Raw genomic sequence first — 27,210 nt, 5'->3', positions numbered from 1 at the left:
GAGAGAGAGACAGATGCACTGTGGTGTTGTAAAGGGAGTAGGAGAAAAACCTGGCAGCAGATGGGACAGAGGTTTGGCTGATCAACTGAGGGAGCGAGCAGCAGAGCAGAGACGGACAGACTGAATCAATCAGGAGAAGCAGAGAGAGAGAGATGGACGGCGAGGAGGCGAGGTAGAGACGAGTTCAAGAAGCGCTGCGTGTGTCTGTATCAACAGGTGTTTAGTCTGAATCACACTGCAAATTAAGTTTGATTAAAACTGCACAACTTCAGGCTTTAAATGTGTGAATGTGAATTACAAGCTGATCTATTTAAAAAAAAAACATGTAGGTTGCTTTTCAATTTTAAAGCAAACTACCTGGATTTTATAAATAAACACAGCCACCGGTGTTATTACCTGGAAGTGTGAGTGTTGCTCCTGTCTGGAGTGCAAAGCAGTTAACAATTACTGCAGTGAAACAGTGAGTACCATCAAAACTAATGTCTCACATACAGTGTTTGCACCTCCAGAGCAGCAGGGTGATGAATGAGACAGAGAGTCTGGAGATGAAGATGAGTAATTGTACTGGTGGGAATTATTTCAGCGTCAATGAATATCATTGAGAGAAACGACTCTATCAGCCTTCGATCATGGTATCGAGTCTTTATTGGTTCACGTGTGCAGAACAGAAAGATTTTACATTTTAACAGCAGTCTCAACTCTGCATCCTTGACTTTGCATTCATATACGACTGAATTTCAACAGCAAATTTAGTTAGAATTATGTTTTCTGTCAACATAATGAGAAAATGTTAATTAACGTATTAAGCAAGTTGCAAAAATGTTGATCCTGAACGAGTGAAATGTTCAGAGACAACGTACCTGGTTGGTTTTCTTCCATCTTGCAGTATAATATCCTCTAATAGAAAGTGCAGCAATATTAAACTTTTTACAGTTGTGTTTAGACACTAGAAGCACTTGATAAGAGTTTAATACAGAAAACAGTCAGCAGTGACTTGTGAAAACAATTTATTTGTATTTGAACATAATTCCTCGGAGACGGGGTTGGTCTAGTTGAATCCTCTGCCATGGCTCCCTGTGGCTTTGAAACAAAATATCAATAAATAACGGCTATTTAATTTTAATTTATTTGGTCAGTTTATTTTAATGTAATAGTTGATATTTTGGAGAGTTAGGTGATCTTGTAATATAAAAATAAAACGGGTTTTAATAGTTTGTTGATCGAAATACACGTCACCTGCCGGGCCGTTGCCGGGCAACAAGCAAGTGCATTTTTTTAGCGGTCTACCCCCGGCAAGCTAACGAAAAATCCAAAAAAAGAGAAAGATTTCTGATGAAAATAGAACTTTTAATGCTTCATGGACAGATTTATTTGCTTTTACTGTTGACTAGAAATGTTTGTTTTATACCTGATGTTTTTAACAGGCTGCTTCTTCCTTTGAGCTACATCGTACAAACACACAGGTTGGAGTTTTGCATAACATATCTTAAAACTATCTTAATGACCTGTAAGGCAGATTCATGATTAAAAATACTCCTGACCTTAATGACAGTGCTGAGCATATCACTATTATATCTGCAAAACATTAAATTCTTAAAAAAAACCACTGATTGTTTTATTGAGAAACACAATACATTTGCATGTTTTTGTTAATGTGAAATATGTACCCCTAATTAGATATTCACTCATAAGTGTAACTTTAAGTGGCGTAATCGTCATTTCAGGGATCAAACAGATTTTGCGGCTCCATGTGGGTTTTATTTGGTGGGAAATGGGCTCAAATGGCTTTTTATACACTGAAGTTCGCTCCTCACTTTCAACAAAACATCCTCTCTGTTCAAAACAAATTAAAACTTTTTCAGATCTTCAACTATGAAAATAAAATAACAGGCATCACCAGAACTTCCTATTAGACCTCTACAACCTCTACAGCATCGATTATAACTGGCAGTTCCGTCTGTGTCTCCTTAGAAATCAAAACTAATTTATAACAAGCAGCCACCTGATGTGAATATGTTAAACTCCAGAAATGTTAATTTCTCAGTTGAAAAATATTCCCCTAGTTTTACTCACTAATATTAGTTTTGCAAAACACTTTTGGAAGAAATGGTCACATCTGCATCTGCCCACACAGGAATGCCAAATAAGTTTATGTCCTTAAACTGCAGAAATCTCCAAAAAAAAAAAAAAAAAAAAAAAAAGTGTGTGAAGCCAAACGTGAAGTAGGAAGCGGTTGATGAAAGTTTAATCAGAAAAATTATATTTCACAGAGCCAAATAAAACTGTCAGCATTTACAAGAAACCACTCAGCTCTTCCACTGACTGTACGTAGTCTGTTTACTGTGGTACCTGTCTATGAATAATTCACAGACATTATCTTCTTTTATATTCAGTAGTGACCTCGGTCGTGTTGTTTAATCCCTTCCACTTATTTATTGACTGGCTGTAATGATTCTAGTTTTATTTAGTTAGTGGAAGTTTTGTGTAAAAGCTTTTGCTGAATAGATGAAAACAAATAAAAGTTAATGCTAAGTGTTAAGCAAGTACAGCAGCATAATGTTCTCCTCATTAGTTTAAAGTACTAAAAGACTGAAACATCATAAAACTACTTTTCTCTGACTTTAGTTAGTTTCTCTTCCACTGCTTGGTCTCCATGATGACGGCTATGCAAAGTTGGTAGACACACTGACCTTGCATTGATACAGCATTTATATGCATGCATGCATGTGTATGTGTATGTGTGTACCTACTGAATGTTGCTAAGCAGCAACTTGTTGTTGTCAAAGTGCTGTTTGTCTTATGCTCTTTGAGAGTTCCCATGAGAGAAAAAGAGCTGGAGATAGAGGCCAGATTTAGAGACACACACACGCTGGTGCCTGCAGTGCATCCTCCTAAATTGAAACTTAGTGTAGCAATGTAATTTTGAAACGACTGCAGATTGCAGAACAAGTGATTGGGCATTTGATTGGTAAATAAAATTTTGCTGAGTGAAATTAAAGAGAAAAATACACGACTCAACAGCTACTTAGCTGAGGTTCTGGAGCTAAAAGATATCAAACTGAATGTAAAAAGCATCTGTGCATGAATCTTTTTAATTAGCGAGCTTTCGGTCAGAGATCTTCTTGAAGACATGAACAGGTAGCAAGTGAGTGCAGCGGTGTAAAGGGCTGAGAGAACATCACATCGCTAGCATTCATGCAGAACCCTTTTGTCAATCAGTTGAACCTGCGTGGCTAAACATGGAGGGAGTTGTAGTGATGGATGTAGTGGAGCCGTTGACACAGTGTGTATAGAGACGGTCAGGAAAACACTAAGTCATTTTTTACAATATTCACAACAAAATAGAATAAGCAACACTAGAGATAAATGCTATGTAAACATCAGGCTGCAGCCATCATATAACAGAAAATATAGAATCTATTATAATTTATTTGTAGCAAAACACTAAAATGAGGATTTAGACCCAGTGGATCCAAAAAAAAGCATCATCCCCTCTATGAAGAGCAATCTGCTCTATGCACTGGAACCTATGGGAGGAAATGGGATGTGACTGGTTATCAGTGAGGCTATGGGATATTTCATATCTTTGCATCTTATGGAACGTTTGTGTTCACCAGTTCTTTGCTTAAGGGGACGAGTAGTTTTACCAACATAGATTTTATCACATGAGCATTTCCACAGGTAGATGTTTTTACTGCATGTGATGACTCCCCTTACTGGATTTTTTCCCTCTTCTAGGACGTCTAAAGTCATTAGTTCTCCAAGTTTTATGGCGTTGGGTACAGTTGCCACAGGAGCAGAGGCGTCGTAACCATGTTTGAGAGCTCTATAGGGTGGGTGCTGCTAACTATAGTGTGGTGATGAGCCTCCTATTATTTAACTCAATCTACATATCAAGAAAGGAAACTCGTTGCAGGTCATGCTCAGGTGAGAATTTTAAATCCGGATTAACACCATTGAGAAATGACACAAATTCCAACAGTTCCTCACTTTTTCCCTGAAAAAAGGCAAAACACCATCCAATCATCCAAATATCTGTACCATTTGAGGATTTTTTGACAAATAGGATTGTTTTCAGGCTCATAGATGTGCCTTTTTAATTGTAGATAGAAATCCCCTAAAAAGGAGAAGTAATTGAGCTTAAGGACTAGAGAGGTTAATTCAGAAATTAATTCACCGTCCCCAGCTAGATCTTCTGTTTCTGAAATGTTATTAATGACATCGGTGGAAACCTTGATATATGATGGAAGTCTAAGAACATATGACTTCATGAAATGATCCATGAAATTAGACAGAGGCTCCAAAAGAGAGTTGTTACTGGCTACAGTGGGTCTGTCTTTATGTTCTATAATAAGGCTTTATGGATTTTAGGTAACATGTAGAACGCAAGATGTTTACAGTTGAGAAAGTCATATTCATCTTTCCATATCCAGTTCAGTTCTAATGTCTCTGACATCTGTCATCACTTGTGCATCATTAGCTGGCTTCTTTTATATAATCAGCCATGTTCTGCAAGACAATCATCCGCCCTCCTTGTCAGCAGGTTTAATAAAGATGTCAGTTCTTGTATGGCCAGTTTCTCATTATAATTCATGTTCAAGTGAGAGGATTTCATTTTGTATTTGTCCAATATTTCTTTTTCTTTTTCAACCAGGTTTGGATGGAAGGATTCAAACCACAAGGACTGCATTTACTTCTATTTTTAAACACAGATTTGTTCGATGCTTGTGTTTTTGAATTACCACACATGTGCTTCAGTTTAATCTTTCTTAAAAAAAAAAAAAGAAGCAGAATAAGTCTGTTTTGATTTCAAAAGAGTCAACTGCTCATGTGGGTACAAACTTAATCCTTTAGATAAGGCAGAGTGGGTAGTGAGTACCTTCCCTGAGAGGTTAATCACTGAGCTTTCGCCTGCTGGCAGGTGTTGGATCTGTTCCTGGCATCCGGATGTCTTCTCTCCATGCCTCGTTTCCCCCCCGTCTCTGCCTCGCTGGCTGTCTTTTGACCGGTGTTGTGTCCTCACAGGATAACGGTCGCTCCAGGAGGAGTCAGAGTCACTGAGGAGGTCACTGTCGACCGTGGTGATGTCAGAGTAGGAAGTTATAGACGTTACCATGCTGGTAATCAACAGCATCAGGCTCATGGAGCATTTATTGAGGATTTCACACCATTTTTTGACATAGTCTGTAGATTCTTTACCAATGGTGGGTGTTTTCTGGATGCAGACACCTTGAAGGATGCGTTTATAACACCGGTATTCACTACATACAGGTGTATTTCTTTCTTCTTTAGGTAGATGAGTTTGGTTTTTATCTCTTCTACAGATAGTGGATGTTTTTCAAGAGAATTTGTAGATGCTTGTGGGAAGGCAAAGGTTTCAGCCTCATTTGAAGTAAGGGCGTTAATCTCTTGCAAGGACGTCATCACGATTAGATGCACAGACCCGGAGGGCAGGTAAGTAGAGCAGATGAAATCAAAAATAGAGAAAAACACACCGCTAACCCGGTATCAGACTTTAGCTGAGGTGCTGGAGCTAAAAAAAAACAAAAAAACATCAAACTGAATGAAAAAAGGATCCGCACATTCAAATCGGTGCAAGAATCTTTTGCCAGAGATGAAACAACACTTCCTAGAAAGGGATTATTCTACTCAGTGTATAGAGGAGCCTTATTATATGGCTTTATCTAAAAAAAAAAAAGTGTCAAAAAAGAAAAACATTACTGAGTGTCTTGTATCACTACTTATATTCCTCAGGCTCACACTGTTAAGAACACTCTCCTGAAATATTGGTATATCTTGGCCACAGATCCAGTCCTAACCCAACATTTTAAGGACCCATCTCTCTTTGTTTATAAAAGAGGACCTAAGTAATGTAATAAATTGGTTAGAGCCGACATATTGCCTGATTCCAAACAGACTCTCTTGGCTCCCCTTAAACAGGGAAACTACCCGTGTGGCAACTGTGCTCAATTCCAAAATACTTGGAGAACAAATGACTTTAGACATCCTAAAACAGGAAAAAAATGTGTGTGTATGCATCGTTTATGCATCTGGCCCTTGTATGGATCAGTGTCTGCAGAAATTAGTGACCCCATCTGTCACAGGTGTGTGTTCAGGAAACAGGAAGAGGACCCACATGTAGACACTCCAAAAGGGCAAGGCAGGTCACAAACAGGCAGAAGGTCTAAACCACAGGAACAGAAAACAGGATGTCTGGAACGCAAGTGTACAATTAAACAACTGGTATATATATAGTAGTGGGACTCATGGGGTAATTAACAGCAGGTGAAGACAGTTGGGGAGCGGCAACAGGTGAGCAGGTAGATGTGGAAACCAGGCAGGAAAGTCTCAAAAGAAGGAGAGTGCAGGGTTGAAGGAAGGGTCAGAGGCAGAAAGGTTTAAAAAGACTGTAAATGTGTCAGATATCCACTTGATATGACTAACTCAGACTGCTGAAGCCTCATAGAAGCCTCACATCAACTTTTAAATGTCTGTGTGGACACACTGTGGATTTTGGCCTCCATCACTTACACTGAAAGCACATTTGAAGGATTTTTTAACAGCCAGTATGAACAGGAGGAATGATTACAGAGAGGAAAACCTCTTTCATTCTTCATATGGACACCTGACTGCTGGTTTAAGACTTTAAAAATTGTGAACTAGTCCTTTAAAGTTGACTCCAATTGAACTTTAAGCACTGTGGGTGGGGTGTGAAATCGTGTGCAGCACACAAAAGCCCAAAAGAGCACTGCTGCAAAATTCACTTTGCTTTGCTCTCTTAATAAGTAAATAATAAATAATAAATAAACTTTATTTATCACTTTTCTTAACAAAGTTACAAAGTGCTTAACAGAGAGAAGAAAAAACAGAGAAGAAAGAAATTAAAAAAACAAAAGAAAAACAAAAACAGAGGGAATAAAACAAAGTTACACAAAAATCTAAATTGTAAGAAGTGGAATAACAAAACAGCAACATATCAAACATTCATAAAAGCTTTAGAGGAGAATCTTTTATGAATGATGGCTCACACCAGTGCGAAGAGATCCTACCACTGATCATGTGTACCGAGCCTTAGCACGTTAGTTTTTCTTCTTTTTTTTGCCACCTGTTTTCAGTTTATGCTTAAAGACGATACAGGAAAACTATATCAAACGAACCCTTCATTTCAAAAGGGTGAAGCGAAAAAGGTCGTGACTCTCTGCAGTAGACAGCACAGCGCACACACAACCAACACTTACTCATCAGGTGATGCAGCAGGAGGCAGGGTGTTCTCCCAGCAATCCCGTGATCCTCTGAGTGTTAACTGTCTTAAGGGAGATGCAGCGCAGCAGCGTCATGGATAAAACAGAGACAGGATGAGAGACAGACGCTAAGAGAGAGAGAGAGAGAGAGAAGCTGAGAGAGAAATGGTGGAAACACCACAACCTTGCTTCCATACACATGTAAAACTGTGACATGTCTCCACATACCTGTATGTACATGTAACAGCTCATTAATCACACTAACTGGCTGAATACATTATTCATGAAGGTGTAATGATGGATGACACCAAATGGATCTGGTAATGCAAATAGTGCAAAGGTGTATTCTTAAGTCTCTCATGATGAATGGGACGTGCGATGAGGCGTCTGAGCGTCACTAACGGATGGACCGCATGTGAAATGTGTTGCTGTTGAATCATCTTGTTGGGATATACTGGGATTACTACTTTTACTTACAGTAAAGGATGTGATTCATACATTTCTTCCACAGATAATGGTTTATGTTAAAGAATAATTCTGGTTTATAACATTTCTGTGTGTGTGTGTGTGTGTGTGTGTGTGTGTGTGTGTGTGTGTGTGTGTGTGTGTGCTGAGGTCCTGCTGGTTGCACAGATGCCTCCATTTGTATATTTGCCAGTCACTGATGGCATCATCTCCCAAAAGGGCACCACACCCAACTATAAATACACACACACACGCACACTCACACACGTCAACCCTGTCGCCAGAAAAGAAAATCAATATTCGACAATTCTGTAAAAAATCCTGGATTACGTCTAATACCAATGTTTTGAAAATTGCTGCTTTCTACAATATCTGCACATGACAACTACAGTATTATGATTATGTTTAGGGAAAGATCATGATGGCTATGGCAAAAAAAAAAAAAAGGGTCGAGTCAGGCAACTAAAACACTTATATAAGGTTAGAGGAAGATCATGGTTACATATGATAAAAGGCCAGATGTTTATTGCAGGACTATGATGGGACTCATCTCCTGCATGAGCGCCATACACACTACACGGTTTTCTACCACCCTGAGCTCTACATAGATATTTTCCACCTCACTACATAAAGAACACACAAACCTGCACTGGCACTGTTTGTTGGCAAAGGAATCTTGAGGTGAGGAATCCAATGTTGGCGTGATTTCCAGGGACACTGGGATGCACACACACATACATACACATACACACAGCGTGCATGGACCGACACCGTATTTTGTTTAATTTGGAGGACTTGTTTTGTGTCTATTATATTGAAATATATACACCAGAGAGCCTCTCAATACCCCCCTGATGTTCCCCTCTTGTGGAGTCCACAGCAGATGGTGTTATCATCACTCACACATACGCAGGTGCACACACTGGCTTGTTGCGGTTTTCTTCTCTCCGTACACAAAGGCTGAATCATTCATTAACATTCCTGACAGCTGGGCTTCATCGTTGATGTCCTTTTGAAAAAATGCTCTATAATCATTCCTTCCTAGAAATTAGTGTAATCAAAATTTTACAGCGGCGGAAGCTTTACAGTGAAACTCAGCCAGCTGGCTTCAGCTGATATTACAGAGGTGTCTGATTAAGAGCGATCACTCATCGAATTTCCTTTAACTTGGAAAATAGGATGAGAAAGTGGGCACAGCGGGAGGATGCAGTGTGTGAGAGAGAAAGGGAGGAAAATGGATTTGATATCATTAATTAACTGTAAAGACAGAACATAATAAAGCGGAAGTTTTGATGTACTAGTTGTAAGTATTTGGTATCTATAAGCTGTTTAAACTCCACTCTGCTTTTAAACAAAGGAACCAGCTAGAATCTCTTTAGCTTCTGGAAATAGTTTCAGTATAATTAATAAATAAAATATTACGTCTTGCCCAGATAGCAAAATTGTGGCCCACATACCGCGTGGAACGACGGCACTTGGGTGGTCCGCTCCTGTTTGCCAGATGCGGGCCACAAGCAAACCATAGCAATGTCACATATAAACCAGAAACTAAACAAATAAACCAGATCTGGACCACAGTTCATTTTTATTCTGGTCCTGATTGGGCCCACATTCCATATCCTCATTTGGCCCACATACCGCATGGAATTATGGCATTTAGGCGGTCCGCTCCTGTTTGCCAGATCTGGGCCACAAGCAAACCATAGCATTACTGCATGTCAACCAAAAACAAACCAAATAAACAATATCTGGACCACGGATCATTTTTATTCTGGCTGTGATCCGGCCTACATTCTATATCCTCATTTGGCCCAAATACTGCGTGGAATGACGGCACTGGGGCGGTCCACTCCTGTTTGCCAGATCCAGGCAACAAGAAAGCCACAGCAATACCGCATGTCAACCAAGAACAAACCAAATAAACAAGAACTGGCCCACATTCCTAATGATCATATGGCCCACATCCTGTACGGAATGGTGGCATTTTGGAAATGCACCCCTGTTTGCCAGCAACAGGTCTAGCAACATTGTTTTTGCAGTCACCACAGTCCACATGGTTTGCAAATTCCAGGACCTGTGGATAAAGACAGCTGCCTTAAGCTGTGCAGCCCCCCAACAAGGTGCTATCAGTTAATCAGTTCAATTGGGTACATGTGGGGTTCAACCCTAATTGCACCAAACAAGGCAGTGGAAACCAGCTCTTAGACTAGCAGTGGGGACTGTGGCTGGACTGTGACCCCTGGACTAACATAGAACAATAAAGGAGGAGGCCAGGACACACTTTGGTTGTAGAAAAATAATCTTCTGGGAGCATTTCCAGAGAATCTTACCTTCCCAGTTGTAAACATTATCGGTGTGTATGCACCTACACTGAGCTTCACCTCTAAAATTTTATGATTAATTTAGAACCACAGTAAATCATATCTCATATCATATCATATCATATCCAGATTAGCCAGTTCTGAGTGAGTGTGCCGTATCTTGGCCAAAACTAACCCAGATATGTTTTAAGATGACCGGGCCACATTGGCTGCATCATATGCGGGTCATTTCAGGCTCACTTCCAGATAAGCCAGTAGTAATTGTGCCACATCTTTACCTAAAGTGGCCCAATAATGTTCAGCAATATTTGGGCCATTTTTACTATTTCAAATGTGGGTTACATTAGGCTCACACTATGACAGCCAGTGCTGACTGTGCCATACAATTACCAAAAGTGGGCCAAATTTGTTGTATAGTATTTAGGCCATATTTGCCATATCATATATCGGCCACTTTAGGTTCACATCAAGTCAAGCCAGTGCTTACTGTGCCGTATCTTTGTCAGAACTGGCCTAGGTATGTTTTAAGATAACTGGGCCACATTTGCTGCACCATATGTGGGCCACTTTTGGTTTACACCCACATTAACTATTGTCGACTGGGCCAGATCTTTGCCAAAGGTGGCCCACATTTGTTTTGTGATATTTGGGTCATATTCACTATGTATCACATGGGCGACTTTAGGGTCACATCCAGTTTACACATCGCCGAGAGCACCGCACCTTTGCCAAAAATGGCCCACATTTATTTTGTGATATTTGGGTCATATTTGCTATTTTACATGTAGGCCACTTCAGGCTCACATCCATTTTATCCGGGCCCAAAGAAGGCCAGCGGTGTCGCATTATTGCCTGAAGTGGCCCACTTCTGTGTGCTATCTGGGTGGTTCACTATTGTTCGAGCTGCCTGCATGTTCACATCGGTTTCTTCCCACAGTCCACACACCTGCAGCCTGATACTCTGATTGTACACAGGCTACTGCAGGTGTGATAGGATTGTGTGCATGAACTTGTTTGTCTCATGAGCTTGTCCTCCCACAAAAAACAACACTATAGGTCGTAAATTCAGTCGCCAAAAATGACCTATAGTTAGGTTTCATTCTGGATGGCGTGGTACAAACGACCTGTGTGGCCGTTTAATTTGGAGGACTTGTTGGGTCAAATGGTCTCAGTGGTCTCCTGTTAACATCTCACAATTAATGTGGTAATAAAGTAGTGATGTCGACATATAATCATCACAAATCACCTTCAAGTGCAGGAAATCCAGTGCAAGTAATGTGTAGTTTCAGAACATCTTCTCAACTGATGCTAACCAGTTTGGCTCCTTTATGAGTGTGAGAAGAAGGAGAAGAAAGAGAAGAAAGCAACAATAATAATAATAACACATTTTACTTATAGAGCACCTTTTGAAGTATTCAAAGACACTTTAGATAAGTTTAAAGGATCATAAAAAAACAAAAAAACAACACACTAAAAGCACAAGGTAGCACACAACATTAAAACTTTAACTAAATACAGGAAAGAATGAAAGCTTTCTTATATGACAAATACTTGACTGCAGTATATAAGAATTAAGACTTATAAGAATGGAGTGTTTTTGTTGTTCCTCGTCATATTCACAAGCATGTCGGACTCGAGTAAAAATCAAGTGTAAAACAAATGGCACGATAGAAAGGAAACTCAAAATACCTTGTAATTTATGATGAAACACATTTTTTTAAATGTGGGTTTTGCTTTGAGCATATATTAGTTTCTTTTCTTACTCAAGTAATGTAACAGGAACCAGAACAAGGATTTGCTAGAACCAACATCAGAACAAGAATGACAATCTACATTATATTAAACCCCGATTAGCAATGAATAGGAACATTTTTGTGCATTTTCAGAGAAATAAAGGTTAAAACCAAAAGGGCAAGTCCTTCTCGTCACATCATGATCTCATCAGACATAGTGTTCTACTGCCTCTGATCTGTATTAAAGCCCTAAAGCCTCAAACACTTTAATCTAGACCGCCTGATGTTTTTGGCAGCGGCAAAGAGATCGAACAAATAGTCCTTCACAAAACAAGATGCTTTGTAGGAGGAATAAACAGAGCGGAAAAAAGGGAGGATGTGATAAAGAGAGCGAGTGGGAGGTCATCAGGTGTGTTGTCTCTTTGCCGAGTGAAAGGCAATTTCCTCTTTCTCGTTGTGTTTCTTTGTTTTTTCATCACACAAAGTAGCATTTTCTACGTTTGGATGGAGACTCGTTTGATGACAGTAAAATGACCTCCTGCCAACTGAAGGGCAATTTCACTGACAGACTGTAGCCGGTTTGCAAAGTTGGGAAGCTTTTGTTTTGTCTTCATGAAAAAAGAAGCACAAAAATGAAGAAATGAGAGAGAGTGACAGGCAGAGAGGAGGGGGGGGGGGGAGGGGGGGGGAGAGAGGACAGAAATAGGCCGAGGAAAACACCGGGGACATAGAAGTCTCTCTCTTCAAAAGTGCATCACTGCCACGACTAATGCTGTCTGCTTTTAAAAGACCAGAGACATGTCTTGGAAGTACTGCTGGAAGTACCTCAGAGTGACAGGTGTCCTTGAGTCACTGCTGTTTGTGCCTTTGCCAAATGTCTCACAACTTTCAGCTTTTAACTTTGCTTTAACCCTGCAGGTCTGCAGAGGTTTCACGTCATCTTGTTTTCTGTTTTTCAGTCAGTATTGACTTGATCTTATACATTATGCTAAAAGGCAATGCACAACTTGTCCTGACCACAAAAATGACAGAGTTGATCGTTTGTTGAAAATTCCGATGTCTTCCTAACCTCGTCTGTCCTCTCTCGGTAGCAAAGCCAGATGTAGCATGATGCGGTTCGTTTTTACCTCGGATTGGGTTCTAGTAGCCAGCTCCATTATAAATACAGTTCCCAGTTGGCAAATAACCTGCATTCATTAAGCTCCATCACTAATGAATCTCTAATCAAACCTTTTATATCTCCTCGATCGTTTCAATTAGCAAATGCAGAAGCGTGCAGGTAGCAGATTTCTCACGTTTAGCTGGCAGTGATGGTCGCTCTCATCAGCTAAAACGTCATTTTTATCAGCTTATATCAACTGTAGCTATAATTAACATTTATTCCATAACTGCTAAAATAAAACTTTTTGCTGTTTTATCATTAATATCCTCTCTGAGAGATCATTAGTGAGGGAGAAGAAACTCTGTAAAAACAAGAAGCAACAGTTTGGCGACTCCAGTCACGTCAATCTCAGGATCTTCCAGTTAAACTTTCATGCGTATTATATCAATAATTTAAGATGATCAAGTAAATAATTCTGTGTCAGAACCCTCTGTATTTGAAGCAAGTCCTGTGTGAAAAATAAAATGAAAAATAGTAAGTTACACCTTCTATTTATTTGAATGTGTCTGATACATTTCATATTTAATGCTTGATCGCCTCATTGTTAGCTTGTAGCTTCAGGTTGTGAACATTAATAAGGCTGAACCAAATGTTTCTGCCTTATTGAACAAGGAAATTTGATTTCAGATCTTTGAGTTTGGTTATTTACAACTCAGGTTACTGGCGAATTAATCATTTCTAATAAGATTCAATTAGAAAGATTTGAAAAGCAGATTAGAGCAGATCAGAAAAAGCTCATGAGTGGTTTTGTGTGTTGTGTTAAACAGCCTATTTTACTGTTGTGTTATCAGGACTTGTTGCACACTTGCTGTGGACAGATGAGGACACCGAAATCTGTTGGACCTGATGGATTGTGATACTTCACGCATGAGTGTCTCCGGGATTTTTATGCTCTATTTATTTACAAACAGCTTGTCGGCATTTCCAGCTGATGCTCCTCAAATCGAGCGCCCAAGTTCAAACATCCATGACAGCAAACATCACCCACGCTGAAATAGACACTAAATCCCTAATGGCTCCAGAGTCTGTTCTGACCTCTGACCTCCCCATGGAAAGTGACACGATAATTACCCCCTCAGGGATCAATAGAGTGTGACATGAAGCTCAGCTAGCTGTAAGCTTTAAATGTTACCTACAGTTTACCGTCTCTTTTTTTAGATATCAGTACTGGATTCAGAGTTTTCAGAGCGGGCGACCCAGTGACGGTGGAGCACTGAACTCTGTGACAGTGTTCTTGCATAAAGACTCAAAGATCTGTAATCAAGTTTTGTTGGCCGAGAAGGTAGAAACACTTGTTGGGGATCAGGAGGTCGAGCCAGTCGTCCACTAATCGCAGAGTTAATGAATTTGATCTCCAAGTCTTCTTATTCATGTGTAAAAGTGTCCATGAGCAAGACTCTGAACCCTGATTGCTCCCGATGGACGGGCCAGCAAAGCTCATGGTGTGTATATATGTGTGTGTGTAAATGGGTTAATGAGTCCTCGGAGCATTAAACGGGCCAGCGCCTCTATCCCAGAATCTTAAAAGAAGGGATTTAATTTGGTTATTTTCACTGGAGGCAAAGACTCACGTTATTTTAGAGGAAAAACAAAGTTTGTTTGTGTGTCTCTGTGTGTTTACAAGCAGTTTGCTTGTCATTGACACCAGACGTGAAGAGTTGAAATAGTAGAACTGAACCAAGGAAATCCCATACTGGACTAAATATAAGATGACCCTGACTATAAGATGACTACCCTTCTCTCCAACACCTGTTTTTTGGAAAATGAATTTTTGAAGATAAGAAACACTTCATCAAAGTAGTCAAGTTGAAAAAAAAAGTTCCCCCAAGATACTTTTAGTACAAAGATAAGATGTAAGAAGTCTTCTCTCTTTGCACTGACTTCAGGACATTTTTCTTCATGTGCTCTTAAAGAGTTTTTTTTTTTTTTTTTTTTAATGGATTTGTCAGTGTTTCATCTGCTCCTCTCGGGTTTCTTAGAAAGCAAGAAGATATATTTTGATGAAATCTTCGTTTGTGGCTTCTGGAAACCTGTATGATGTGTAATGAAACCCTCAGCCTGCTACATCTGTTGCAACAACACAAATTACTTATTGATATTAAACATCGATTTGTCATTTACTTTGTGATTTGCTCGGTGGAGGAAGGAGGGAAGGGCGACCGTGACTGAGCGGCTGTTAAACAATGAAACAGAGACTGTGTGTGTGATTCAGCCTGCCAGAATTAATTAATATGGAATATCAACGCATGCTGATCATGTGTAACAATCTAATGTTAGATTTAAACTTAATAACAAACAATAGCATTAAAGGAATATGGAGTATCATGATCCTGCTCGACGTGTAACCACAGAAACAGCAGCAGAGCTAAAACCTCTCTTGTGTTGATTCTTACGGGCTAATTAACGACTCGGTGTCAAAAAGTGTCGTTGCAGCTATGAATTAGAGTTCAGCGGGACGTTGCGTGCTGCTAATCAGTTCTCATAGAAAACACATCAATCACAGAGTCTTGCTTGTTTCATTAAATACACGACTTCACAGCTCAGAACACCAGACGACGCAGTGCACACAGTTTTGAGTCGTGTGAAAAACAGATATATTTTACAGCTTTTTGCATAATATGCATCATCATAAGTGTTTGTGCTTAGCATCCCTTTTCCATTCAATGTTTTTGTTTTGTGACGTTTGTATAAATATGCTGCTGGATGCAGCTGCAACAAGCTCGCTGCTTTAAATGAGTCTGATGATGGATGAATTCAGTGCAGGTTGTTGTTGAGAGAGATATCTCGTCTGGAGGGTTGATTTGTGTTTTATGTCTCTTAGATATTAGGAACAGAATTATCTCAGCACAAAGATAGATAGATGCAAATAAGCCTGATGTTGTTGGTGCATTGCTAATAAATCACAAATAAAATAATAGAGTACTGCGTGACGTGGTCGGCTCTGCTGATTTATTATTATAGAGAGTAAATGGACTGCTCTTATACAGCTCCTTTTCTAGTCTTCCGATCACTCAAAGCGCTTGTATACACACTCACCTACTCACACACCGACCACGACAAGCTACCACGCAGGGCGCAGCCATTGGGGTTCAGTATCTTGCCTCAGGACACTTCGACATGAGGAGCCAGGAATCGATCCGCCAATCTTCTGATTAGTGGACGACGTGCTCTACCTCCTGAGCCCCAGCGGCTCCTGAGTACATAATCCACACAGTGAGTTCCTGCTACACTGTGCACAGTCATAAAAACATGTTTATGTACTGATACCTAGTCGTCCACTTGTGGAGCGTAAATAAGTGGTTTAAGAAAATAACAAAGTTTGCAGACTCTTTTGGTTAAAACGTGTTAATTCAGTGATTATCAAATACACATGAGCACCTGATTGTATCTGATTGTGTCTCCACTTTTCCCATTTTGGTAAAAACTCTTTATTTCTTCTCCGACGTTGCTCCAACGTGTTCCTCTGATTAATTACTTGGAAGCAAACGTACAGTGTAATCATTTAACCATCTGCTGAGCTGAATCCAGACAGATCCGGACACATCTCATCTCGTTATCAATCTAATTACCAGATGACGGTCGAAACAATCGCCTCACTCGTTAAATACTGAGACTTTTGTGCTCCGTGATGTGATTCTCCCTGAAACTGGTCCATAAAAGTGTCATAATTTGATGGTGCGCCTCTTCTATAAAACACTACAGGCAACCCTGTATTATATGTTTGTGCTGCAACTGTCAAGTCAAACTGGCTGCACTGAGAAGGCACGGTTTGAACTCATTCCTCACACTACTATATTAATATTTCTGCTGTATCACTTTTTGTGTGTACAGCAGACAGCATACATCAGAGTAGTTGTATGCACATCCACAAAACCTCAGTGGGACAGGTGCTGGACACAAAAATCAATGAAATAGCAATACAAGCAGTAGACCTGTAGTTGAGTGTGGCTGTTTGGAGCAGCTATAAACCTTATTCACCTTTGTTTTGAGCTCCTGTCTTTTCTCTTCCTGACGAATCTCTACATCAAACTATGAATCGTCTACATCCGAAACGTTTGGGAAATAACAGGCTATATAACTATATGAGTGTTTATTATCTGTGCTGATTTTACGTGCTGATTGAAATGTAACTGTAATGTTCACAGCTTGTGTTGATTCTCTGGGGAACACAGTGACATTCAGCCCCTTGCTGTACAGCCGGATGGTCAATCTGTCAGCCTGTGATACGGTGCCAGCTGTAACAGCCTCGGGCCGACACTTAGCAGAGCCCACAGCTCCGGCACCATGTGTGAGTGTTCGTAGAAGAAGTATTTCCTTAATTTATGGCACATAAAAAGACAAACAAGTGTCGTCAGAGGTCCTCCTGGTGCTACAACGCAGACATGAGACATTAATAGCTTTAAATTTAGCTTTATCTTCCTGGTCACCACTAAAAAGAATTAATAGGACCGGACCTATCAGCACCAGCAATCGTTTAATGAACTGTTTAGATGAGTGGTGGATTACAGTCAAAGGCTAATGAAGGCACTTACTGTAACATGCATGATGGAGGAGAAGAGATCAGATATATAAAAGTGAACGAGAGAGGCAGAGACGGAGATAAGAGAGAGAGAGAGAAGGAAGCTGGAATGAAACAGTAGAGGATGATGAACGTGGAAGTGTGTGTGTGTGTGTGTGTGTAATGTGATATTATACAGACAGACGGAGAATGCTAATCTACGCTACGATCACTGTGCTCAGCCACGTTTTCTGTTTTGCATTTAACGATAAAAGCAAAGACAGCGGATCAGTCTCGACCCCGATACGACGGAGGTGAATTAAATTTAATTTGTGGTGTTCACACCTTTGAAAAAACTGAATAATCACAATAATCCACAGACCTTCCTGTGATCTGTTTTGGTAATGCTTTATTTTACAGCTTGGTCTTTTCAGAAAAATGTCCTGTTACCAGTTGTAGGGAACATAGAGACTGTGTTCAACTGGTGCAGAAGTCTTATAGTCGGTCAACAAGATCAGCTGAACATGCAAAAATGAGAAATGTAAATCTACAGGTGAGCATACAATTCAACAAAAGTTTAAAGTTTCCAAAAATAAATGAACAACCAAGTCATGGTTTCCTTTATAGTGAGGGAGCCTACACTAAGGCTACATCCACACTAACATCCTCACTACTCCGACGTTTTCTAGCCCCTAAAACAGAGACTTTTGAAAATGCTGCTGACCTTGTTTTAGTTTGAAAACTCCAGGATTGCATTTTAGTCTTGACGGGCGGAAACTGACACTTTAAAAAATGATGATGCAGAAACCCACGTTGGTTTCCCTGTCCCATGTCCTTCCCTGATCCGTCACGCCCCTAACATGTGACCCTTTTCCAGGAGAAAACAAACAACATCAGTCTTGACTACTAGTAATTAATTCAACATGGATAATGAATTACAGGCGTTGCTGACCTTGTTGTCTATGCTAGCAGCTGTTGTGCAGTTAAATCCTGCATTTCATGATGCTACTACTGCCTACATGTACAGGAGGGAAACTATCATTCAAGCAATTTGTGACAATTCCCGTGTCCAGTGGTGCATGCCAGGTGTATGTGAATGGTCATGTGTGATGAAAACGCTCCCATGTGTTGTTCTGGAGTCACATGATCAAACCTGTGTGTATTAGCTTTTTTGCTGACATAGCTTGACTCGCCCTCGGCCTCACTGCTCTACTGGTTTCACTCTTCAGGGAAGTGTGTGTGTGTGTGTGTGTGTGTGTGTGTGTGTGTGTGTGTGTGTGTGTGTGTGATCAGTGGGGAGAGATTAGGGGGTTTGTCCCTCAGCTCAGTCTGTCCCTGCTGATGAATGAAGGCTTTCTCTCTTTTTTTTTTTACCCTCTCTATCTCTACCTCTCTCTCCCTTTCCAGCACACTCCTGGTGATCGATTGCCCTACCAAACCTTTCCCCTTGCCCTGTCGCCATGGCAACACACTGCACCTTTTCTCCCTGACTGATGACCATAAACATGTTTAGGACCTCGGCCCACATCTCTCCCGCATCACTTCATCTTCTCCTCCCTGCGCCTCCCTTCTTCCACTTCCACAATCCTCCCCTTTTGTTTTATCACTTCACCCCTTTGCATCAGTCAGTTTTGCAAGTGAAAACGTCGTCCTGCTGGTGGCGCTAGAGGAAAAGTCAGAGGATCATTAAAGCCATTAGAACGTATCCTCTACAGACCTTGAATATCTGTAGCAAATCTCATGGAAATCCATCCAATATTTATCAAGATATTTCATCCCGTATCCAGGCCGTGACATCGTCATCCCTGGAGCCTCGCTGCTAGAAATAAAAGATACAGATAAAGTCAGCAGCACGATTTCACACATCGTCGACTGCTTAAAAACCTTGACTCATAAAACGAGTAGAAGCTTATAGTATGTCCTGCCTTTTGTGATCCGTTGACTCCTGTTTGATGTCATCTTTGCTCGACAGTATATCTTAAAAATCACTCCAGCTGTTTTAAATCATTGTACACATAAATTCAACTGATAACCTCTTTTAATTAGCATTTTTTTTTCAAAGGAGGCGAGCGTGGCGGCAGTCGAGGTGAGTTAATCAAAAGAAACTGAGAGTAATCTAATTCTTCAAGTGAATGTGAGAATCACAGTGGAGTCCATTAGTCTTCACTTTCATTTCATCTCTTTCATTTGGAGGAGCTCCCGGCTCAGTTGAGCCTCTCCGTAGCAGCGGGAGAAATGAAAGTGGAAGCCGAGGCAGATTGCTAAACAGGAGAGGAGTGTCAGAGAGGAGGAGGAATGGGTTTAATGTAACACTAATGACATCGGTTCGCCCATAAAAATACCACTAGACACCTGCCTCATCGTCACCAGAGACACATTCTGTTATGGTAAATATCAGTTTATCAAAATCTAATTTCTGAGGTTGAATGAAAGGAAAAATATTACCCACTTGTGTTGCACTGCAGAGCAAATTCATGTTGTTTTTCCTCCAAAAAAAGTACAATTACCTCCTCAAAATCCTTTAAACTCCTTCTGCTTGCTCATGCTCAGGCTTCAAGTTTCCATATCACATTTATAGAAGTTGCATCTTGGACCAGGATTGGCTCCAAACTAGTTGTGATGTCACAAATCATGCTCGTAGGTACGCATCGTGAAACCAGTGATGTTCAGTGAGCACAATGAAACTTTCCCCCTTCAGCAGATGACTGTAAAAACATCCTTCTAGTGTCAAACTCTGCACATAAAACATCCAACTGAAGTAACAGGAAGTAAAACAAATCTTTGAGTGGAGGCTTTAAAAGGCCACATCTCCATCCATCATCCAGGATGTTAAACATTCGGTTCACAGTTATGTGCATGTAAAAAAAGTAGGGCCGGGCAATATGGACAAAATCAAATATAGCAATATCTTTGACCAAATACCTCGATATCATGACAGATTTTTGATAAATAATCATCAATAATGTGGATATATTGACTAAGTGGGTAAAGGCAAATAATAAAACAGCTATAATTGTCTGGTAAGTTCAGAAAATTACATCACTTTACTGTAATGCAGCTTTTAAAACCAGGAAAAGACAACACTCATGCCATATCATGATATTACGATATCCAAAATCTAAGACAATATCTAGTGTCATATAACAATATCGATATAATATATTAATATGTTGCCCAGCCCTATAAAAAAGTTACATTAAAGTAAAAACCTCATGATATTCTGCTGTATATTTTCTATAAATATAAACTCCATGAAAAGACAAAATAATCTACTAACAAGTATTGTCTGTGTATCCAAAGTCTGATAAATATCTCCTTCATCTGTGTCGTAGAGCTTCACTGTCGTCCAAAAACTATTAAAAACTCATCAATGAGCCACAGTGTTGTCCCTTCATCACCATGAACACAGACACTGTAGTTTATTTTGACTCGATCCCACACACACGCACACTCACGCCATCCTGCTGCCAGAAATACTCACCAGAGCACAGAATGTGGATTAATCCACCGCTGAAAATAGTCCCCCCACAAATGCTTCCTGCTTCCTCCTATTTGAGTGACGTTTGTGAAAAACTACAGCTGTTTTAGGAGATTATTTAAAAATGGAAATATATCCAGTTTACATATATATTTAGATTTTTACATCTTTAGCAGGAACAAACATGCAGCTGCTGTTTTATGTGAACGTACAAATTGATTTTCAGTGCTTGCGTGTGTGTGTGTGTGGCGATGAGTAGGTGGAGAACACACACACACACACACATATCTTTCATGTCCAGGTGCTGAGTCCAAAAAAAAAATCTTGGATACTTTCTGTTTCTCAAAGACTCAAAGTGCTCCCTTAAGAATCTTCATTACATTCAGGAGGAGTGCGTGGTTTCGACAGAGGCGGTAAATGAATGGGCGGAAGCCATCGCCTCCAGCTTTCAATGAACATTAGTCTCAAAATGAGAAGAGGAAAAAGTAATGACAGCGAGGAGAAGAAGAAGAAGAGGAGCTGTGTTTATTTATGTTTATATTTCTGACTATATTACACAAACTATTATACAAGTTCTATTTCATTACAACCAATTCACTTCAGTCTCTGTCACTTTTATTTGAGTATCTTTGCTGATAATTAGATTCTAACATAAGACAATCCAATAGGACAACAGGAGCCTGGAGCTACTCGTCTCATGTTTGTTTTACCTTTCTGGACAGACGCTGCTGTCTAACAACATGATTCTCATTTCATTCCTGTCGTGTGTTTTGGCAGGACTGTGTTGCAGCATCCCGTTGGTCGCAGTGCACAGATAGAGAGAAGTAAATAAAGGAGAATAAACATAGTGAATAACATGTTTTGTCTGGTCACATAAATCCAAACCGCAAAAACCAACAGAATCTAAATATCCACCTTGTCAAAATGTTTGTCGTGTCTCCGCTTCAGTGGTGAGTTTACCGAAGGAGACATCCAACATTTGAAAAAGGCTGACCTTGGTTTATTGTTGAATTGTTATGAAAATACAACAGCAGGAAACCTTCAGTTCATGCCTAAACTATAAATATGCAGCATGATTGTGGCATGAAAGGCAACACTTACTGGTGAGTTTTGAATGATTGAAAGGCTTTAGTTGTGTTTTATATAAGAGAAGCGTCTCTGTGTGTGAGCAGTTTCCACAGAATGATGATTACTTGCAGGAACATGAGGCTTATTACAGGATACTCTCAGTGGAGACTCGAAAAAGATGGAGAAAGAAGTATTTTTCTGGTTTTGTGTTTACAGATAAATAAAAGTATTTTGGTGTCTATTTAGATGGAAGTATGTCATTCTTACATGAGGCATCAGTTCTTGTTGGGCCTTTGGAGGTGTTATAGGAAAAACTAAAAGGCTGAGAGATATGTGCAATGTGAGACATGTATATATTCTGTTTTAGATGATGTGTCTATGGAGTTCATATTTGGATGTAATAAATATGTACTTGTTTGGCAGTTAATATGGGCTGTGACTCCTGTGAGATTATAGAAGGTCAGCATGGCGAGTTTGTGCAATAAGCTGCTGGGTTTTAACCTGACCCGCCAGATGGTTTGTTACACAGAACCATCTGAAGAATCCTTGGATACTGTTTGGAAAAGGGCAGGCACTTCGAAAACATACTTGGCAGGGGGACTCGGATGAACCATCTGTCTGTCATCATCTTACCTTGCGAAGCAGCTGGATTCACAAGATCATGTGAAAATTCTCATAAGACGTAACTTAAAGCCCGACAAGATGGATTCTCACGCGAATCCAGCTGCCTCAAAAGGTAAACCAGGTTTAACAGCCAATGGGGACGCTTGTCTGCTGGAGGTGAATTAGATTTTCTTCTCCCGGCTCCTTTTCAGTCATGGACTGTGTACGAGGAAATTGGGTTGTGTTTTGTTTGTGAATAACATATTTTTTCTGGAGCTTTGTATTACTATGAGCGGAACAAATAAATTAAATGAGAAATGAATGGGCATCTGAAATATTGATTTAATACAGGGATGTGCTTTTGAGGTCGATTATTACCAAAAAAACAAATGTGGAGGAGTTCAAATACCATGTCCAGGCTAAATACACGCAAACATGGGCAGAAGAAATCTCACAAAAGCCAAAATTGAAAGCTTATCATCTATTCAATATAGATTATAAAGGTGAAAAATGTGTTATTAAGCAACAGTGAGAGATCATCCTGTGCACAGATGTGCTGTATATTGTCATTACATGAAACTGGAAGATACAGAGGTGTGGTTGAAGGTGCCAGAATCTGTGAATATTATGAACTGAACGAGGTGGAAACCAAAAGTTATTTCATTCTCTACTGTCTTTTATCCTTTATTCTGTCCATTTATCATGATTTACGACAAATATTGTTTAAAAAAAGTTGTTCCACATCTAGATTTTATTACATCTTACATTTTATTACAGTTGAATATATTTCTGAAGCATGGAATAGGAGGAGAAATATAACTTATAATACTTAACATTACAGATTACAGACTATTTATTTACATATATATGAACTGGATCAGATGCACAATGTTGTGATTTGTTTTGTTTGGGTTGTGTTTGTTTAGATTTGTACATTATGTTTGTGTTTGTTTTGTGTCTATTTGTTTAATTATATCTCCTGGGACGTTATGTGTTGGCTCTATAAGGTCTGTGTGTTGTGCTGTTAGATGGTTTGTTGTTGCATAAGGTGTCTGAATAATCCCATGAGGACGCGAATATAAAACTGTTGGTTCATTCTCAGAGATAATCATCAGTTTCTTGATAAAGTGACATACAGTTGTCATACTTTTTATCTTTATGTGAACCAAGTTTGAGGCAGTTTTTAGCACAAATACTTCAGGATGTAATACACTATGTGATGTCATATATGAGGCTAAAAATGAAATTAAGATCAAACAGTGTTTCCAAATGGGGCAACATACACCTGCAACATATCACCCACCTCAAAACATCCACAACTATTGTTTTCTATGTGAACCTGCACACCAACCCTGTCACCACGGGATACATCACCGTACAACCCTTTAACTGCTAATTCTGTCTGTATGACATGTTTGGTGTGTGCTACACATGCACTTAACTGTTTAGCATGAGTTAGAAGATTTAAAAAAGAAACACATGAACATTTCTGACTAAAACTTTTCAAAAAAACATCTACAGAAACATAATTCTCAAGACTGGTGAGGTGAGAGAAAGAGCTAATAGAAAGATAGAAGATAACCTGAGATCATCTGAGGTGTCTGACATTTTGAAACAGAAGGTGTTAGCAGGTGCTTTCCTTCTCTCCATCTCTCCATCCGTCTCCATAAACGGACGGATGGATGGAGAGAGAGAGAGCGAGAGAGATGAAGCATGAGAGAAAGAGGGGAGGTACTGTATAAAGATTATAAGCCCAATGCACATACTGTAGGAAACGGTCCATCTGTCCATCCTTTGGTTTCACGCTGAGGTTTAAATCTCACCGGTTGGCAGGTGCAGTCTTGCATACTCACACACTGCGTTGTAAAGATATACAGAGAGCCAGTTTGATCAAAACCTATCCCAAATCCCAAAACAACCAAACACAAACCTTGTGATGTCAGCCTGCTTTCCTGGAGGCCATCATGGTGCCTCTCTGTTTCCTTCAAACGTCTCTCCTTTCTTTGTTTCCATCACAGTTTTTTCTTTGAGAATATTTCAGTAATATATCCTCTCTCTTATTCCAGGTTTCTCTCTCTCATACTTTTTTTATTTCTCTCTTCTTATTCATCTCACGTCTTCTTCTTTCTTTCTATCATCTAAATTTCCTGCCTCCTTTCTCGAGGTCAAGATAAAGGTTACGATGAGCTAAAATAAACCAATAAATCAACCACACACGTACCAACCCCTTTATCATTTCCCCTCATTTCCTCCAACCCTTCATCCCTCTTTCTTGTTGTTCCTTTGTCTCGCCACTCGTTTTTTCCAATTCTCTTTTCTTCTTGTTTGTCTCATTTCTTTTCCTCTTCTTTCCTCTTCATCTCTTTCTTGTAACCTCTCCATTTTTCAAGCCCAACCTTTTTTTTTTTCACCAAACCCTTCATAGTTTCTGAGAACCAGTGACTCACTACCATGAATAGCGTGAGTGTGCCAGGGTCTTGGGCGAATCACGTCATCAGTTATTAGTCAAGCTTTTCACCTGCTTTTAATACACCCACTTCTTATTTAATGCTCAAGGACCAGCGGAGATTCTCCTACTTTCATCCTGCACAAGCAGTGAAAACAACATATGAATGGAGGCAGATAGGAATGAGTCTTTTTCTGATAAACATGGACAGCCTTGGACCCAACTCAAACACCACTTTGGATTCCAGGCGATATGTCTCCTACGTCTCCCATCCCTCTATTAGTGAGAGGGTTTTTAAAGCCTGGGGAGACCATGGGATTGTCTCTGTAAAGCATCTTTACATTGATGGAACATGATCTTTTTGATCAGTTAATTTGTATATTTAATTTACCGACTTCTTCAGATTCTTACAAATCCATAAATTTATTTGCAAACACTTCCCTGCTATTCTTCCTTCTACCTTGGTTGATATATTGAAAATTTCAGAAATAAATCAGATGGAAAACATGGACAGCCTCTCGAAATTGATTTAACATTGAAAAGTAAAAAAAGAAAGTTGAATTTACTTGGATATGCAACAAATAAGTAGATATAACAGCCTTCTCATAGACATACTGCAAGCTTTCACACAGTTTAGCTTTATATCATTTGTCTTTATCTGAGAACAGAACCATAGCCAAGATTTTATACTATAATATTGATGTGATGTCAGGAGTCCAAGCAGACTATATTCTTTTGGCTACTGAATTCTCCAAATTCCTGGAAAGAAAAGAGTTTATAACTACATTCAATCCTCTGTGGTAGTTACAGCAAGCATCGATTGCTGTGACGTTTCTGCACTGAAACTCTTCTGTCTTTGATTTTCCTGTTGAGGATGTTTGAGTTTCTGTAACTGGCTCTCAGTAGGTTCTTTAGGTTTCTGTGACTGTTTTATAGTCCATATGTGACACACCAATGTACATCATATATGGCAACGTGGCGATAGTAATAGATCGACTGCATGTTTGCGTGTGTGTGTGTGTGTGTGTTGACTCAGACTGATCTTAAAACTTTCCCTTCAGTTTCTCTCCCTTCATCCTCTTATCTCAAAATGTTCAAACAGCTTCAAGATACATGCAGATATTTTGCTTATAATTAATCATTTTCATAGACCCATGTGACCTCGGCACTAACTCGGTGCCACAGGCTTTATGGGGAAATACAAGCTTATTTTTTTTTAACTGGTATCCAGCAGCATCCTTCAAAGTATTTCCATGATTGCACAGGTGGTTACTGTCTGTCTGGGATGAATCTTTGCCTGGAGTGAAACCAACCTTTAAATCCAGATGGGGCTAGCGCCGTAGGTGCCTCTCAAATTCATTTTACATGCTTTTACAGGTTTTTGCTCCAATTATGTCTCTTAATAACAATCTGTTTTTCTGGCCAAAAGAGAAAAAAGACAGACTGTTGAGTCTGTTGTTGTGTTTTCGATGTGTTTTCTGTGTTCCAAAACTAATTTGCTCTGTTTTCTTTCTCTCTCTCTCTCTTTCCTGTAGGTGAGCTAGTCGAACCACCCTCAGCTCTACCCAGAGCCTCCCCTTCCCACCTCCCTCTTCCTCAGCCTAATCCCGTCATCCTCTGCCTCACCTTTCCCTCACGCCTCTCGTGAGAAACCACCATGTCTCTCTTCGCCTCTCCCGTCCCCAACTTCCTCCTCCTCCTCCTCCTCTTCCTCCTCCCACTGCCTCCCTGCCAGCCGGAGTCCCAGCGCAGCGACCCAAGCAGCGACCCCGGTCGAGCGGTCTCCCCCTCCATGTTCCCCTCCTCCTTCCCGACCGCCATGTCTTATGGTAACAGCACTTTGCCCAGCAAAAGGGATAAGTGTGAGGAAGTGGCGGTGTGCAGACCCGGCATCCTGCTGCCCGTCTGGCAGCCCAACCGACCCGGCCTCGGCGACCAAGTGGCCAGAGCTGTGGTCTACTTTGTGTCACTCATGTACATGTTCCTGGGAGTGTCCATCATCGCAGACCGCTTCATGGCGTCCATAGAGGTCATCACGTCACAGGTGAGAACTAGTGAATGGATGGATGGATGAGTGGTGTAGTTTGAGTTACTGCAGTGCACCTGCAGCCTCTGAAACCCGTACCTGCACACAGAAAACAAAGGGACTCATAACTTCCACCAGATTTAACTTCAATGTCAGGAATATCTGGTTG

The 27,210-nt window shown here is 40.1% G+C and overlaps 1 protein-coding gene across 6 annotated transcripts in view; it reads left to right on the top strand.

Moving 5' to 3' along the window:
* slc8a2b (solute carrier family 8 member 2b) overlaps window positions 1-27,210 on the top strand; it is a 180,059-nt gene that overhangs the window by 113,089 nt on the left and 39,760 nt on the right. For all 6 annotated transcript variants that reach the window (XM_044353318.1, XM_044353321.1, XM_044353319.1 and 3 more), the window contains one exon: window positions 26,551-27,059. In XM_044353318.1, coding sequence (XP_044209253.1) covers window positions 26,673-27,059 — 387 coding nt within the window. In that variant the 5' untranslated portion in view covers window positions 26,551-26,672. The remainder of the gene's footprint in view (window positions 1-26,550; window positions 27,060-27,210) is intronic.

Source organism: Thunnus albacares, chromosome 6 (genome assembly GCF_914725855.1).
Source record: "Thunnus albacares chromosome 6, fThuAlb1.1, whole genome shotgun sequence".
Lineage (NCBI taxonomy): Eukaryota > Metazoa > Chordata > Actinopteri > Scombriformes > Scombridae > Thunnus > Thunnus albacares.
Note: the sequence above shows the minus strand (reverse complement) of the source record. Positions and strands in the feature narration are given on the sequence as shown.